The 16,918-nt window shown below is 52.9% G+C and overlaps 1 protein-coding gene across 6 annotated transcripts in view; it reads right to left on the bottom strand.

Annotated features, from left to right (window-relative positions):
• Positions 1-2,545: 2,545 nt before the first annotated feature.
• Positions 2,546-16,918, bottom strand: part of FAM222A (family with sequence similarity 222 member A) — a 105,720-nt gene continuing 91,347 nt past the window's right edge. For all 6 annotated transcript variants that reach the window (XM_043529525.1, XM_043529524.1, XM_037879002.2 and 3 more), the window contains one exon: positions 2,546-5,691. In XM_043529525.1, the coding sequence (XP_043385460.1) occupies positions 4,448-5,674 (1,227 nt within the window). In that variant the 5' untranslated portion in view covers positions 5,675-5,691 and the 3' untranslated portion in view covers positions 2,546-4,447. The remainder of the gene's footprint in view (positions 5,692-16,918) is intronic.

Raw genomic sequence — 16,918 nt, 5'->3', positions numbered from 1 at the left:
AGGCCGTAGGCTCAGATAATGGAACACCATATGTCGCACTGTCTCCACAGCTGAGGGAGACAAGGGGCTGAGTGATAGCAGCCCGGAGTTGAAATCTATTTGGAATTTAATACTATTATCCTAATGCAAGCGGCTCATTGTTTAGGCCAGGAATCTGCTGCCGCTGCCAGAGCAGAGAGGGTCAGAGTGGAGAGGGTCACCGTAGGTGGAACTGAGTGGAGTTAGCAGAGACAGTGGATTCACAAATAGAGTGGAGCCTGCCTTCCTTTCACACAAAGCCCTTTGCCCCCCACAGCCCCCTAAAGAGGTGAGAACATTCCCCTGAGAGAGGTGACGCGAAAACCAGGGGGCTTTGCCTGGAAAAGGGGAGGAAAAACGCAGGGCTGATTTCTCAGCTGGGGCAGTTTGTATACACTACTGCTCCAGGGCAGGGTGGGGAGAGCACATGGCACGCTGGGCAGGACAGTTTATAGCCTTCAGAGCCTTGCCAGGGCCCAGGGCCCCCATGGAGCCAGTTGAGGTCTTCAGGGCAAGCGAGGATTGCCCCAGCCCGGCTGCCTCTGCAGCTAGATGTCATGCAGGGGCCTTGAACAGAACCCCAGGGAGATTTCCATTTCAGACCAGCCCAGGCAGCTGGTCCCCGCCCTCCCAGCCATTCCCCTCATTAACCACATGCCAGGAGCCGCACAGGGGCCTGCAAACCTCACTGCTCAGGCTGTGTTCAGCCAAACCCGCCTTTGCCAAACCCGTCCCCACCCCATCAGCTCCAACAACCCAGGCACGCTGCTGGGGAAGCCAAAGGCAGCTTCAGCCAAAGAACTTGCGCAAGAAATCCAAGCCTCCGGGAGAGCAATTTGTTTTTGATAAACCATAGTCCAAGGTGTGCTCCCTTCTTCCCTCCCTCCCCTGTAGCGTGAGCTGTCCAGCACAGCTCTCCCTTCCACACCGCCCCCGTTAGCTGGGCTCAGAGAGCACCACGTTTCAGCATCTTGCTAGGCGCACGTGCTTTGCAAGAAAGCCAGGTGTCTGGCAGCAAGCGGCAGGAAAAACATTAAGTGCAATATACGTATGTGGGGTTGGGGGGTGTATCCCAGTTTGGTTTAATGCACTGGTTTGGGTGAGACACAGATGCTGGAACCGAGGCTGGATTAATGGCTCACCAGCATTAGACATTTATTTACAGACATTTCTTTGGTGCCCAAGCACCCTAAAAATCTGAGCGGCCTTCATGGAAAAGACCTCTTGGACCATCGCCTCCACACCCACGAAAGGGTACAATGCAGCGCTTCCCTTTGTGGGGACAGCCCAGAGCGAATACGTCCCAAGGACAAGCCGCAGTGGGCACTGTTCTCCCACCCTGGTGCCTGGGCAGCACCAAGGACAAGCTCTCTTAACCCGGCTCTGTCCCATAGCTGAAAACCCCCAGCCACCAGCCTGTTCCGCTCCTCCAGCTAAGCCTGCAACCCACCACTTGAGACGCAGGTGACTGACAACAGACCATGGTGTAGCACTATATATCCTGGCACCTCCTTGCCCTTCTCTTTGTTTCTCTTTGCCTTTTCTTCTAAAAGCCGCAGTTCCCAGCACCACCATCCTGGCTTTGACAGTTTTTATGTCTCGGTTCCAGGGGAATTCCTAGGGCAAGTTGAAATGATTGATAGTTATCCAGGTGGCACTGCATCTGATATGGAATTCTGCAGGGGGACGGCGGTTATGAGCAAGATACATCTTGGCCTGAAAATTCCAATACAGAAAATCGAGAGCGAGCACCTGCTCTGCTTAAAGCTGGGGGAGCGGACGGCAGGAGCAGGTACCTTCCATCTTTTAGGGGCACAGACATGCACAAAGGGAGGGATTGATTCTGCTGACCCAACAGGAGAATTGGCCCTAAGCATAGTGGCCCAGGGGCCTGTCTTTCTATGTTCTTGCATTGTGTAAAGCCCTGTCAGTAACGCACATGCTGCCCTGTGAGAGGGGAATGGAGCGGGGTGTGAATTAAAGATATAACAGTCCAAACACTCACTGGCACTGGGAGGGGAAGCAGGTCACCAAACAGACAATGCGCTAGAGGGAATATGCGAATGGACCTGGGAGCTGACATCCCTACAGTTCCAGCCAGTTGTCCTAACTTTGGAAAGACCCAGACTCAGTATGACTCCCTTAGGCGTGAGGCCGGTCAGCATAGGCCTAACCAAACAGTGTTATCAGCTGGTTAGGACACAGCAGGGCAGTAACTGGACCCAATGCAACCGTCCGGCCAAGCCTGAAGGGTCAGGTAATAATCAGTAAAAGGCTAGTTTCACACTGCCCAAGACCCACCCTGCTGGCTGCAGATTGTTCTCATGCCCGCCCCCGCCAAGAGTCAGGAAATTGCTTGTCTTACTTGCCGCGAGTGCCAAAATCCTGAGCACGCAGTGGGGTGGGTGCCCGGGAACCTTCGTTGACGCTCTCCGCCTTCGCCATTCCTGCCCCCACCCCTGCAGATGGGCTGAAATGATCCAGGAGAAGCCGCAGCCAGCGAACAAAATCCAGAGCACACAGCCGATGATATCCTGGTTTTACTTTGGGAAAACAACATTCGGACACACAGCTTGTGGGTTTTGTTTTGTTTTTTTTCCGTTTTCTCTCATTTTTAAAACAATATAGTGCAGACAGCACTTCTCACAGTAGAATATAATGGTCAATTTTAGTATAAAAAAACATTCTCAGAGATTTGTAAATGCACTTAGTGCTTGAACAGGCCTTTTAAGGATACAGTACACCTCTTTTCTGAGCACAATCACATTGGGTTTCGTTGGGGTGGGTTTTTTTTTTTTTTCCTTTAAACATCAAAAAACTTTGAATTTTCTGTAATGTAGAACCGCTTTTTTAAAAATGAATAAATCTATTAAACACAATTACACATACTGAATAACAGACCATAATGAACATTTTTGAACTGTTTAAAAAAGAAAATAAAGTATGCAAATTACAACCTGGTACAATGGCTAGATGCATTAAATGTGATTCTACTTCTCTTCACCTGCAAGTTGCCTCTACAACAGAACAAAGGTATAATTGACAGTAAAAAAAAAAAACAAAAAAAAAAACAAAAAACCAAAAAAACCACAACCTTGGAAATCTTAGAATTCAGAATGTTCCTGTGATGGGACCTGGGCAGAGGGTGGGGTGAGGACGGCGGAGGGGGTGCGGGGGGGGGAGAGGCAGACCATTCCTCTGAGCTTACTGCCCAGAGCCTGGAGACACCATAATGGCTCCCCATTCATCTCCTGATAATAAAGAAGAAATTGCTTGTGGGTGCTCAGCTAGCTTTACATTTGTGCCCAGGCGGATTCGTGACTGCTCAGCTGGTTTGAGAGCGATGGAGGGAGATCACAAGCTCTTGTATTTGGGGATGGGGTGAGGGTGGGTTTGTTAAGCGGGTGTGGATTCTTTTACAAATTAGAACAGGGGCCCTGCCTCGGATCAGTCCGAGGTAAGTCACATTTTGCTTCTGCCCTCTTAGACTCTTGTTACCACGGGGGCGAGGGAAACGCTTGGAAAACCGCAAGAACAATGAGGAGGGTAAAATATCCTTAACTTCGTGCCCTTTTTGCTCACCCAGGTCCCTGGCTCCTTAGCTTAATGCGGCTCTCCCCCCCCACCGCGTGGGCAACTGGGCAATGAAACCTTTCCACTGAGAAAGCATCAAAAACGTATGGTTTAATGAAAGTAACAGACTAGGCCCAAGCAATGGGGGCGGGCGGGGGAGGGAGCGGAGGAAGAGACTCTGTAGCAGCCAACACATAAATGTACAGTATATTTAACTAAAAAAAAAAAATCTGTTCAAGTTTTCAAGTGTTTTTCTTTTTCTTAAATAGCCTCCAGACTGTCCCCAATTATTAGCTTTACTCAAAGCAGTGCAAGTTATGGACTTAAACTAGAAATTAGGCATTAGCTCTTTCTGGTCATGACCAAGCTGCAATGGCATGGAATTATCGGGGATTGGAGCTCTTCTTTTACTTAAAACTTTCCTGGGGACTCAGCGCAGGATAGAATTGGGGGTTCTCCCACATGCAGATCCGCCTGGCGCACGCACACAGACACGCACTCGCACACGCGCGCACACACACGCACACACACGCGCACAGAGCGAAACCGTCTCTCCCTGGATAGCAGCAACTTGTAGCAATTCCCTGTTCACATTCGTGGAAATGAAACGACCATTTCAGAGCTCTAGAAACAAGCATTCCTTCGTCCGTGGCTTCCAGCGGGTTTCAGGTGTATCCAGTTCAACGACCCCAATTAATTCCAGCGTCTTTGGGGCCCCCAGCCCCTTTCGTTAACCAACCCCCCCCTCCCCAGCCCTCGCTTTGTTTTGCCACAGACCCTGGCGGTACCGGAGAGGAGAATGGATACCAGTCAAGTTCCCACCGTGGCCCTTTGTTTGGAAAGCAGCGTCAGGCTCTTATCTGTAGACGGGCAGGCGAATGTGGGCGTGTTGATGGTCCAAGAGTCTTGGCACAGACACTGTCTCGTAGCCCTTGCCCAGCATCTGCTCTTTGATGCATGGCGGGTGGATGTCGTTGATGAGATACTCCAGCGACTGGAGGCTGCTGCTAAGGATGGAGGTATTGCAGAGCGTTTTGCTGGACAGGCCATCGGAGGGGGGCACTCCGAGCTCGCGGTGCCCGTTGGCGAGCTCCTGGGGGTTGTAACAGTCGCTGTTGGGGGTGACCAAGATGCTGTTCCAAGGGGGGGCAAAATACTGGCCCACCGAGAAGTTGCCGTGCATGCCCACACAGTTCAAAGGGGAGGAGCTGACCTTCTCCACCGCGCCCGCCAGGGTGTAGGGGCGTGAGACCCCCGCACATGTCTCCGGGGACTTGCTGACAGCGCCCCCCCCTCCGCTGCCCCCGCTGTACATTCGGAGCTGCTGCTGTTTCTGCTGCCAGAGAAGGTAATCCATGCCATCCGGGTAGAGGCCGGCCTTGGGGCCGACGGTCATGGCCGGGTTGGAGCTTATGGCGAGTTCTGCCCCTTTGCGGCAGTCGGGCAGGACGGCACCGGCATAGGCCACGGCAGCACCCGCCGTCGCCATGCTAGCGAAGCCACTGGCCGCGCCGTGCTTGGCGGGGCTGGGGTTGGTCACCACTACCCCTTGGCAGGCCTGCTGGGAGCCCTGGGCCTGGCACTGCTGATTGATCTGGTAGATGATGCTCTGGATAGAGGGCAAGTTGGACTGCTGCAGGGTCAGGTTCCGGCCTGCAAGCGGGATCACGGACGTAGCTACGGTCACGTTTGGGGGGACCGGAGCGTCGAGCTGCTTCTGAGTACTGTGATAATTCAAGTGCCCGGCGCACGAGAGGCCTGGCGCTAAAGTGCTTGACACTGGGTAGGGGGCAATGGCCACCTGCGCTGGAGACATCTTAGTCCGCTTGCCCTCCGAGTTCTTCACGATGCTTTTGCTGGAGGCCTTTACGATGGCCAGGAGGCCCTGGTAGCCGCTGGAATGCACGGGGTAGGGGCTGTAGCGCTGCCCTGTCGTGTCGTACCCATTGACCGTCCGGTTAAGGTGCTTGTGCTGGGGGACCCTGATGTTGGTGGGAAAGATCTTGATCGTTAGGGGGTTGTTGGCGACTTTCTGTGCATAGGCGTCCAGTTCGGCTGGGCTGGGGTAGCGTGGGGAATGCATGGAGGCCGCCGTTTCACCTGCGAGACACAAACGAGGGCAGAGCATTAGACTCGGCCAGGAACGGCACTAAAACGCACGTGGCGAGAGGCCCCGGCAGCAATGGCTGGCACAAGGCCCTGGCAGCTCAGACTCCTGGGTTCCATTCCCAGCTCAGGGACAGGGCACGACTAGTGGTTAGAGCCAGGGACCAGACGCTCAGACTCATCCTGCTCCTAATGTTGGCTCCCTGGGCAAGTCACCTCTCCTATCAGTGAGCCCCCGGTGAAACGAGGACCTGCCGCCAGGTCTCACAGGGGCTGCGAGGTGCCTCGTTAATTGCTGTTTGGAAAACGGTTTGGGAGCTAGAGAGCACGCAGAAGTACTTACAAGGGAATCCTTCATTTCGGCATCCTGCTGGTTAACATACCGACACTGACGGGGCCATCGGTACCCATGGCAAAACGCCATGCCAGCCTCCTGCGGGCACAACTGTTGGCCATGCAGCCTGCCCCAACAGCCAGCTAGCCTCCTCCCCACACCCGGTAAGTGTCGGCTGCTGGCACCGGCTGGACCATCCAGCCCTCTGCAGTTTCTGGCCGTCACGTCAACAAGCGGGGCTGGAGAGCAGCCACCCACCCCGTTTACCACACTTCTGGTGCACGGGTGAGCGGCACGTCACCGGTTTAATGCGGCTGGCCTGGCGCTGCTGCCGGAAACCCCGCAGAGTATGTTATGGGAAGTACTGCGCTGTTACTCCTTTACAGAGCACGGCATCGCGAATGAAATCCGCAGGAGCTGCCAGAACGTGCCCAGCCTCTGCACCAGGACCGGGAGCCAGCCAGGCTTGTGCTCAGGACTGGAGTTCGACCGCGCCGCCGCTGCCATGGGAATTGCTCACTCTGCACCGTCAGGAATGGGGAGCACAGAATAATTTCCAGGGCACCCAAACCGTCCAAGCTGCTCGAGGGAGCATCAGCACTGAGCCCAGGGCACCTCAGAGAGAGCCCTCGCCTCTCTGCGCATGCCCCCGCCACGTGCATGCACACACCCCATGACATGGGCGCGCACACACACACACACACACACACAACCTCCCTGCAATGTGTGCGCACATATACACACCTTGCCACATTCACACACCTCACCACATGCACACCCCGCCCCACCCTGCGGGTGCGCACACACACACAATCCCCCCCGCAACATGTGCACACACACCCACCACCACATTGGTGCGCGCACACACACACACACACACAACCCCCCTGCCATGTGCATGCACACACCATCACATACACCCCCCCACACACAACCTCCTCCCCGCAACGTGTGCACACACACCCGGCCACATAGGCACGCACAACTCCCCTCCCCTGCAACATGCATGACACCCCCCCACATGCACACCCACAGCCCCCCTGCAATGCGCACCCCCGCCACATAGATGCGCACACACAAACTGCCCCCACAACGTGTGCACACACACACGCTCACACACACACAACCTGCCAGATGCACACACCCCATCATGTGCGTGCTCACACACACAACCCCCCTGCAATGTGCGTGCTCACACATCCCCTCTGCCACGTGTGCACAGTAACAGTTGCCCATGCACGCACACACCAACAGCCAAACCTACACTTCCTGACACACACACACTAATCCTCGCACACAGCGCCCAGACTCCTCGCCACACAGACACACACGTTCATACTTTAACAGCCCCATGTCATTCCCCACAATCCCACCCTCTATATACACTCACCTGCCCCCCCAAATGTCCCCCAATGTCTCACCCCCCTTCTCCCCACCCACATACCCCAGAGACCCTCCTGCACCAGTAGCTTCCCCCAACAGCATCTCTACAGCATGGATCACTCAGGCAGGAGCTGCGAGAGCAGATTCATGTGCCCAGTTCCCGCCCAGGGGCGATGCCTTGGTCATGGAGCCATCCCGAGCTGGGCGTCGGTCCTGCCAGCCCAGAAATGCAGGAGCTAAAGTGCAGAGCATGGGAGCGTGCAGAAATCCCCTCCCCCCCACAGCAGAGGGTCGGCCTGGGGACCCAGAATCAGCCCGGCCAGGCACTATGCAGCCCCCAGAGCCAGCAGCTCCTCCCTTCTCCTTCCCAGCACGGAAGAGATGAATCCAAATGGGAAAATGGACATTTTCAAAGTAAGTTAACAAGGCAAAGCTGCAATTTGATTGGGGATCTGTTATCTGCCATCCACTTGGGCTAGGGCCATAAAGCTGGGGAAGACAAGATTACAGCCATTAAGCTAGTCATGTGGCAAATAGGCGGAAGACGTGTGAGCAGCTCTAGGCTGACGGGGCACTGCTGGCCCCTCTGAACCGGCTCTCTGGGGCCGGCTCCGTTCCCGCGAGCAGTAAGGGGAAGCTGCTCTGGAGAGAAACAAAGAGAAATTCTCTCAATCTTGGAGCCGACTGCATTTCCGAGGAGCTCTGGGAGTGGAGACCGTGCTGGGGGCCGGGGGTTCTCCTCATCAGGCTCTTGATTGAGTGAAACCTCAAAGGAAGCCGTGTCCCTCTCGGGCGGCTGGGCTGGGAGGAGGCTAAGGGGAGGTGAGGAAGTGGGGTGACAACAGAAAGCGCCGGAAGGGCAGAGCCTGCTGCTTAGTCAGCAACAGGGGAAGTAAAGGCGGGCGCCTCCATGACAAGCCCCCTCGCCCCAGACTCAGCTGCATTCACTAGGCTTCTTGCCGCACCCTACCTGGAGTGGCCTAACGCAGCCCACAGATGCCATCATCTTGTGACAGGCCATGCAGCCACCAGATATAAATGGGGCACTGCATTCCTCAGTGCACTGAGGCATATAAATGGGGCACTGCTGGGAGCGGTCATTCCTCTGCGCTGCAGGTTGGGGGCCATGGCTACCCGCAGCCTTTCCGCTGCACTGGGGCCTTGTTCAGGCAGCTGGCAAGCTGCCCGTGTGGCCCTCAGCCAGGAGCACCTCTTTGGCATGGGTGACCCAGCCGCAGGTGTGCCATCAGCCAGTCTGGCAGCTTCCAAGCCACCAGCAGCTGGAAACACGATGGTGCACTCCACAGGGACAAGCTGCATCTGAACGGAGAGCGGGGCGATGAACAGGCCTTGGGCCCACAGCAGGGGCCCTTGTTGCTCCCCGCATGGGAAGGAGAACGCACTGTGACCCCCAGGGCCGCACTAGACCCAGGAGCTGCCCAACATCTCACAAGGCCGACCCAATGAGGCTGCCAAGGACAGAGATCTCAGATTAACAGGGTCCCTGATCCCCTCCCCAACCAACCAACCAACCAACCATTCGGGGCCTTGTGTTTTCGGGGGGGGGGGGTCGGGGTCTGATGGCTCCTGCCAATAGCAGCACCCCAGTAGCAAAGGCTCCTGCCTCCGAAGGGAGAAGACACGCACAGCCCGAATTTCCCAGCCCAGCAGCTGGGGGCTTTGCCCTGTACTTCCCTATAGCCATCTTCATGGCCCTGAATTGGCTTGGGTACAGCTGCAGCCCCCTGTACCAGGGCAGAATGTGGACTCCAGAGGAAATACAAGTGGCCCATGGGGACGTAACCAGGAAACGTGGAGGTTGGATAAGGGGGGCAGTAAATGATAGCGTACTGGGGGATCATGCCCCAGTTGCATCTGGCATCTAGAGCCCAGCATGCTGAGTATAGCAGAACTGCCCATGACAGGCAGATAAACAAGGTTCCCCTGGACTGGGAGGCAGCTGTTTCCACCCCTGCATGTTAACTGCACATATTCATGCCTGTGCCCCTCTCTCCTGTCCTCTGGCAGTCCCCCACTGCACCTGACTAGTGAGGTATTATTCAGTTTTTCGGGAACGCATTCTCTCCCCTCTGCTCATCTTACTGCCTGATCATTTCACAGTCAATCATCTCTTCTTCTTGGACAATTTGAGGCTCCTCACTTGAAAGTTGTTCTGGGTCAATTTTTAGAAACAACTTGCACAAACCCAACACCCAGCAGCAGGCTTCAGGGAGCTTCTCGCAAGCAATCCCCGTTGAGTGCTCTTTGTACCTCAGCCTGGCAGAAATGAGGTCACAGCGCAAACCTGCCCCCTTTCTCTTATAAAGTCACTTCTAAGTGGCCTAAAATAAACTCAGTGTGGAGAATGGAAATGTCACTTTACCCAACGGGGGGATCTTTCTCTGAGATTGGATTTAAACTACATTATACAAGCAATTTCATGGGTGCTTTGCGCTGCTACGAGAACCTCACCAAAAATGGAAAAGCATTCCATTTACTAGCTATAAATCAGCACTTCCTATAATGAGCACAAAAATGTCACTTTTATGCAATTTTACAGATGAACAAAACTGGTGAAATTAACTGTGGTAACCTACTATAGTCAGCAAAAGCCACTGCAGGAAAAAAAATTATATATGTATATATTTTTGTTCCTCTCAAACTCTTTCCCAAGCAAGTTTCTGCCATTCTGGTGTGAAAACTCATTTGTCGTACCCATTATACTTTCATTTGGAGTTTATCTTGAGTATCCAATGAGCCACCAACTGTGAAAATGATTAAATCTACAAAATCTATCTAATAGATGGAATAAATTAGGTGTTTAAAATCTCCACACACACAAGAAGGCAGAAAACGATGGTTGCTACTGAGTCATTCATAAACTAAACCTTTTCAGGCTTAGGTAGCTGCCGGCCTTCTCCTGTGAGACACAAGGGTCAATCCAACCACAGCTCTGACCTCTGAGTGAGTTTCACAAAACAGCAACCTCCGGCCTTGGGGCAAGCTTTTTCCATCATTATATTGCGAAAGGGAAGTTTCCTCTCGGGCATTGGGCTGAGACAGGTGAGAATTACCAGGCTCTGGAGCAGATACCCGACTCCTGACAGGACGCACCTGAGGCATGCCGGGTCTCTACTCCCCTTGAAGCTGACCCAGGTTGGTAGTGGCTGAATGAGACCCCAACTCACTACCATGTGATGGCCAGGTGGCGACGGGGAGGGGGTCTCAGTTAGACCCGCCCCTAGAGGAACCGGTGTCAATGTCACACAAGCCACTGTGGTACTGCAGAGGTTTTTGGTCTATTTCAGCAGAGGGGTCAAGGACCGAATGGGCCCCGGAGACGGAACTCCCTTGTCGTCACCCTCAGTTCAGGGGGCGCTATGCTGGGTGGTATACGCGAGGCGGCTGGCCCTGCAGGGACGTCCAGCTGCTCCCCTTCACCATTAGCACGTTTACACTAGGTCTTTCAGTGCCGGCATGAGGCACAAAGGCTGTTTCAGCCACAGGTGGAGCTCTTCGATTCCGCAGGGAAAGCAGGGTTCGTTTTAGGAGAGGCAGCGCGGCCTAGAGGAGAGGGTACTGGGCCGGGAGTACGGAGACCTGGCTCTGCCACTGATCTGCCGGGTGACCTTGAGCAAGTCAGACAAAGCGCCTCTTTTCCCTCCCCTTCCGTCTGTATTGTCTACTCAGGCTGGCAAGCTCTCGGGGGCAGGGCTGGCTCTTACTGTGTGCACATACAGAGCCCAGTGCAAGGGGGCCCCGAGGTGCTACTCTAATATAAATACACAATACTCATATCCTGGAGACCCAGGGACCATATTCACACCTCTGCAGCACTAGCTCGCACCGAGCCTGAATTTGACCCTCAGCCTCACCGCGGTTCCCATGAGATTCAGGTAGAAGCAAAACACATTGCCCTGCAGGACCACTCGATTCTCGCCGCATGGAGAATCTTCTGGGGCCCGCCTAGAGCAGGGCAGCCTTCTACCAGTCTCCCACAAGCAAAGGCAGATTTACAAGCCAGCAGGAGGTTCCCTGGGGGTTGCCAGAAGAATCAAATCATCATTACCAGCAGCTTAACTATCGTGTTCCAATGACTCCAGGTGGGGCGCAGAGACCAGCCAGAGGAGCGACAGCGCCATCAGTGGGCGAAAGAGGAAGACATTGGAGCTAAACTCTGAGCTGCAAGATCTTCAACACGTCACATGGGCAATGCAAGCCTTCCAGGGACCCCACACCTAATGCACATGGCTCAGCTCACCAGCAGTCTGAAAGATCCCATGGCCTCTTCTCCCCAGGAATTAACCAGGAGATGTAGCAGACACAACACGTCTGTTATTTAGACGTTTCAAAGTGGCTGCAGTTGGTGGGGGAGGGTGTGACACACCCCAGGAGCCCAGGAGACTCATTGCCAGCTTCCCACCTGCTGCAGTGGTGGGTTAATAATAGAAATGAGAGACTGAGTTCAAAGCCCAGACTAAGAGTTGCTGATGTCCCATCTAACGGTCCCAGCATTCCACAGTGATCAGACCAGGGTCTGGGTCTGGTGGGAAGGAGGCTGGACACAGGGTTAGTAGGGGCCATGGACCCAGCCCTCCAGGAAACCTTGAAGTCAAACTCAAAGTGGACCTTTCTGAAAGCCTCAAAACACAAAACTCTCCCCCACAATTCTGAGTTTCTCTTCAGAACCGGAAGGGCGAAAATGTCTCAGGAAACATGGCTCTGGTGAGATGTCCAACACGCTTTTGCAGATGCAAGAGGTGCAGAGGCGGGTCCACGGCCAGTGCCGAGGTTCTGAGCGGGTCAGCCATCACTGCTCGGATGTCACTAACAGCCTGGCCAAGACAGGACCTTGCTTTTCAATGACAAACACACACGTTGTCCACGTTTCGTCCCATCCCGGCACGCAGGGCACTGGGCCACGTCACCTGCTCCAGGACATGGTTTTCCTTTAACTGTCGCTGGTAATTGTACAAACTGCAGAGCAAAGGACTATTAAAATACTCTTAAAAACGAGGCTGAGCAGTTTGGTGGAAGTGGAACAGCAATCCCACGTAATAGAGACATTAGCCAGGAGGACATGGTTTCACAAAATCTGTTTTCCGAGCATGCTGAGAAACCCTTTTTTTTTTAAAGCCACGGGGAGTCTTTTTTGGAATGCGCACACCACCATATAATGAAGGCGCTAGAAAACCGGTCCCTGTGCAGCACTGTAATGTCTCCCCTGGACTATCCAAATCACAGGAGATAGTCCAGCCACTGGGGTTCTGGCTGTGTGGGGCAGGCAGAGCGGAGGATGCATTGGGCTCAAAATGCAATTGCACACACTCAATTCCAGTAGAAGTAATGGCACGGAAAAAGACAGCGTATAAGCATTTCACACATACTTTATGAAGATGGGGAAATCGTTCTACATGACTGGGAAGTGTCCTTGCAGCTCCGTTCCCTCCAGCAGCAGCAGGGCCCGCTGGCAGGTATGGGAAAAGTGAGCTGGCTAACGAGAGGAAAGGCCCTTTAACCCAGTGGATGAGGCAGGGAAGTACACGACTGTCCCAACCTTCATTAGGGGCTGGGACGGGTGCACCCTCACCTCCTGAGGCGGATAATGGAGGTGGGGACATAAACAGGCCCTTCATGCAAGAACTCTCCCTGTGCCACAAGGTATGCCCAGCAATGCAGGACAGAGGAGCGGCCCCTGCTGCTGTGTGGCCGAAGGACACTGTGGGGAACGGAGAGGCTGACAGCACTGGGAGCAGAATTAGGACAGCGGTCTAAGCTCTCCGCTTGTGAGCCCATCTCTGCAGTGCTACGGCTCTTAGACTCAGAGAGCTACTGTCGTGATACACAGATTGCTGCCTTGGGGAAGGTCAATCGCTGAGGTCAGAGGGCAAGGCCTGGATACCTAGATTCCTGCCGCAGGTCCTGGGATTGATCAAGTTTGTTCCCAAAGGCTGCCTGACGCCCAGCCCCCCTGCCTCCCCAAATAAAACAGAGCTGATTTATCTTGTTAACACCAGCCAGTCCAGGGCATGTAGAGGAGTGCCCCATATCCTGGGGGGGGGGGGGGGGGGGGGCAGGCTGTTAAGCTGTGCGTGGAAGGCTTCAATCTTTGTGCAAGAGTCCATGAGTGATGGAGGAAAAGCTCCAAATGGAGCTGGTACAGCAGAACTGATGGAGCAAGAGATCGGACCAAGCGATGTGCCGCAGAGCAAGCTGCAGGGAGTATGAATTACACACGCCACATAAATACCACCCAGCATCTAAACCAACCCTCCAGCCACCCGCTCCCTGCTTGCGGGAGAACAATCATTACCGAATAAGCTCACTGTGCAAAACCCAAGTTAATTGTAAACTGTTCAGAATTCACCATTGTATTAAACGTCACCTTTAATTTTAGCTAATTTGCGCCTATCTAGACAATCTGAAATTCTGGGGTCAGCCATCCCTCTGCCAGGCGGAAATGACAGACAATTAGTATTCCAGCGACTGGCGAAAGCCCCCTTTTATATGGATCAGAACCCGCAGAGAGCCTGGTGCTAGGAAGAGACTGCGGGTAACAAGCAGTGGAATCTCACCCGCTGTTCAGCTGGTGGAGTTGCTCCATTGCCCCCAATGTCTTCAAATGACAGCACAGCAAATCAAGATTAAATTTCAGGAAAAACTTCCTACGGTCAGAACAGCCGGCCAATGGAGCAGCCTGCCTTGGGAGGCTGAAGTTTCTTCACTGGAAGTTTTCAAAAGGAGGCTGGAGCCATCTGTCTTGGATGATTTAGGCCCAACAAATCCTGCATATTGGCAGGGGGGATAGTTTAGACTGGATGACCTTTGCAGACCCTTCTAACCCGATGACTCTCTGAAATGGAGAGCTCCCTGGCATGAGAGAGTTGAAGGAATGCTGGATTCCACGCACCGGCTGACCCCTGCTTAAATGAACCCTTCGAGTCAGCTAAAATCCTGCAACTGGCGTCTCATTGCTGAGAAACACATACAACTCTGTGGCCACCTGATCAGCATCTGGGTCCCCCTACAAAGACATGGGGTTTCTGCTCTAGCTGCCTCGTAGCAAAAAATATTCCCGTGCAAAGAGTCCATCTTAGCTGGTGGAGCGGAAGGTGATAGGTCCTACAGAGACTACAGGTCCCAGAATACTGAGATTGCTTGGATTCATATTCAAATTGCTTGGATTATTACCACTGACATCAACAGGGTCCAGCTCAGGCCCGATGATTGCATGGCATGGCAGGCTGAGATCGTCCGCGAAATGCCCCTTTGTGCGTAAGAGGAAGGCAGCTGCTGTTTGCTCCAATGTATGCACCCTGGGCTGCACTCTGCACCATCTCCCATGCTGTGCGACCTCCCTGCAGTCCCTGGGATTGCAGGTGCTGTCAAGGGGCCACATGCCGCTGACTATCTGGCGTCTGCTACATTGGACGGGCTGCAGTTTGGCCTCCCTTGGCTTATTGCTTGCTTGCAAAAGACAAATCCCGCTCTTGAAGTCAACAATATAATGAGCGGTTGGGCCCTATGCTGTTCTGGAATTCCCTCGGCACCTCCGTGGGGAAGCGAGTTCCATGTGCAGAGGGAGGGCAGCAGTGGGTCCTCTGCTCTTGGTGCCATTAGACACTTGGTCTATGTCACACGTGGAGGGCACATGCCCTGCTGCCTCGGAGATTGTGACATGGGTTTTTTTCTGTCTCTTACAGCAGCAGTAATGAGGGCTGGGAGGTTTTGGTTTTTTAAAGCTGCATGAGTTTTTCCAAAAGGGCCCATCTCAGCCAGCACCTACAAAGAGCCAGAAACTGGCCTCTTGGTTTAGCTTCAGCTCCTCTGGCTCCTGCTGCGTGTGAGACACAATAACCTGAGCTGGTGCTGAAGATGAATTTGTGGCATTCAGATCCCTAGACCCTTAGTGTAAAGCCAGCTGCGTGCAGACCCACACGTGCACGCCGATTTCCTTGCCTGTTCATTGTTCTTCCATTAAGCCTCTGTATCAGTAATTCAAAAGGCAGAATGGAAGAGATCACCGGCCATTTCTCCCATTAAGTTAATGTTATGGGCTTTTTACAGGTGTCTTAAATAGACATTGTTATTAACAAATCTATTAAGGCAATTAAAATGAGGCCCTTCGAGCAGGATTAAATGAAGCTGCTGGGAGATCTGAGAAAGACACTCCGGATCAGTGGATGCCTTCCTGCAGAACGTGTGCAGCAACCCGGTTCCAAATCAAGAGAGTGAGGGAGCTGAGATAAACCGGGATTGGGCTGGGGAGAACCGAGGGCTTGCCCAGTCCACTTCCCTGCTGCTCCTATGTGGGATGAATATTACCGACAGTTTGACATCTCTCCATCGGAGATGTAAGCTCCAAACACCAGTGGTTCGTATTCAGACAACAAGAATGGACGTATTCTGCCCCGCCCCTATAGATTCAATGCACCCGATCCGAGCCCTGCTCAAGAGAAAGAAGGAATCAAGCCTTCCTGCCAGCACCCTTGCTTGGGAAAATGACCACTTGCAGCGGGCTTTCCTTGCCGAACACACCAGGCCAGGGAGCCAGGCCAACACGTCCCCTCTCAAGACAGAAGGTTTTAACAAAGCTGAATGGGTGAAATTCACCCCTGTGCTGAGGCTCGGCATGAGGCTGAGGCATCACTTAAGTTCTACTTGCCCCAGGGGCCTTGTACTGATCTTCAGCACAAGGGTGAATTTCACTGGACAGGGATGGGGAAGTTTTCACAAGGCTGCGTAAGATTGTTGGTGGGAGCATGTTTCTTCCTTTACATTGAAACATCCCTGCAGTGCCACGAATGCAACACAGCATGCCACCTGTGGGAGAGGCCAATCTGGTCTCTGTGGCTAAGGGAAAGGAATTGCAAAGGAAAACAATGTATAGCAAAAGGGGTAATTTTTTAAATGTCCTTCAGTACTAGGAAAAGTAAAAGGCCTTCAGTACTAGCACGGGAGAGGAGAAAACACAGACACACAGACACACACACACTCACTCTCTCTATTGTAGCAGGGCTGGTAGTACTGCCTAGTAAGGTAGCCTGGCAATTCCTATTATAAGAACAATGAGGAGAAATCAAAATAATGCATTAAGTGCGTACTGTCCATCCTGTGCACTGACTGAATCAGGGTCTTGTGGAAAAATAGTATGTGATCATGTAATTAAAGACTGTATCATAACATGTATGCACTAGAGGACTAAATTAAGGTGACAAAGGCAACCTTAACTATGGCATTCCTTAGCTTCTGAGTGCTTGACTTTACAACCTTCATTTTTAACACAGTTCTTTGTGCATGTAGTATTATATATAATATGTATATGCACCCATATACACACAGAAGTATATCATACATATATACACACATATGCATATACAACAACATTTTGTGTGTGTGTGTGTGTATATATTATACATATATATTATACACACAGAAATATGTAATACATTTACATACAAATGTATATTATATATACGCTTAACATATATACACACACTTCCA

Source organism: Chelonia mydas, chromosome 15 (assembly GCF_015237465.2).
Source record: "Chelonia mydas isolate rCheMyd1 chromosome 15, rCheMyd1.pri.v2, whole genome shotgun sequence".
Classification (NCBI taxonomy): Eukaryota; Metazoa; Chordata; order Testudines; family Cheloniidae; genus Chelonia; species Chelonia mydas.
Note: the sequence above shows the minus strand (reverse complement) of the source record. Positions and strands in the feature narration are given on the sequence as shown.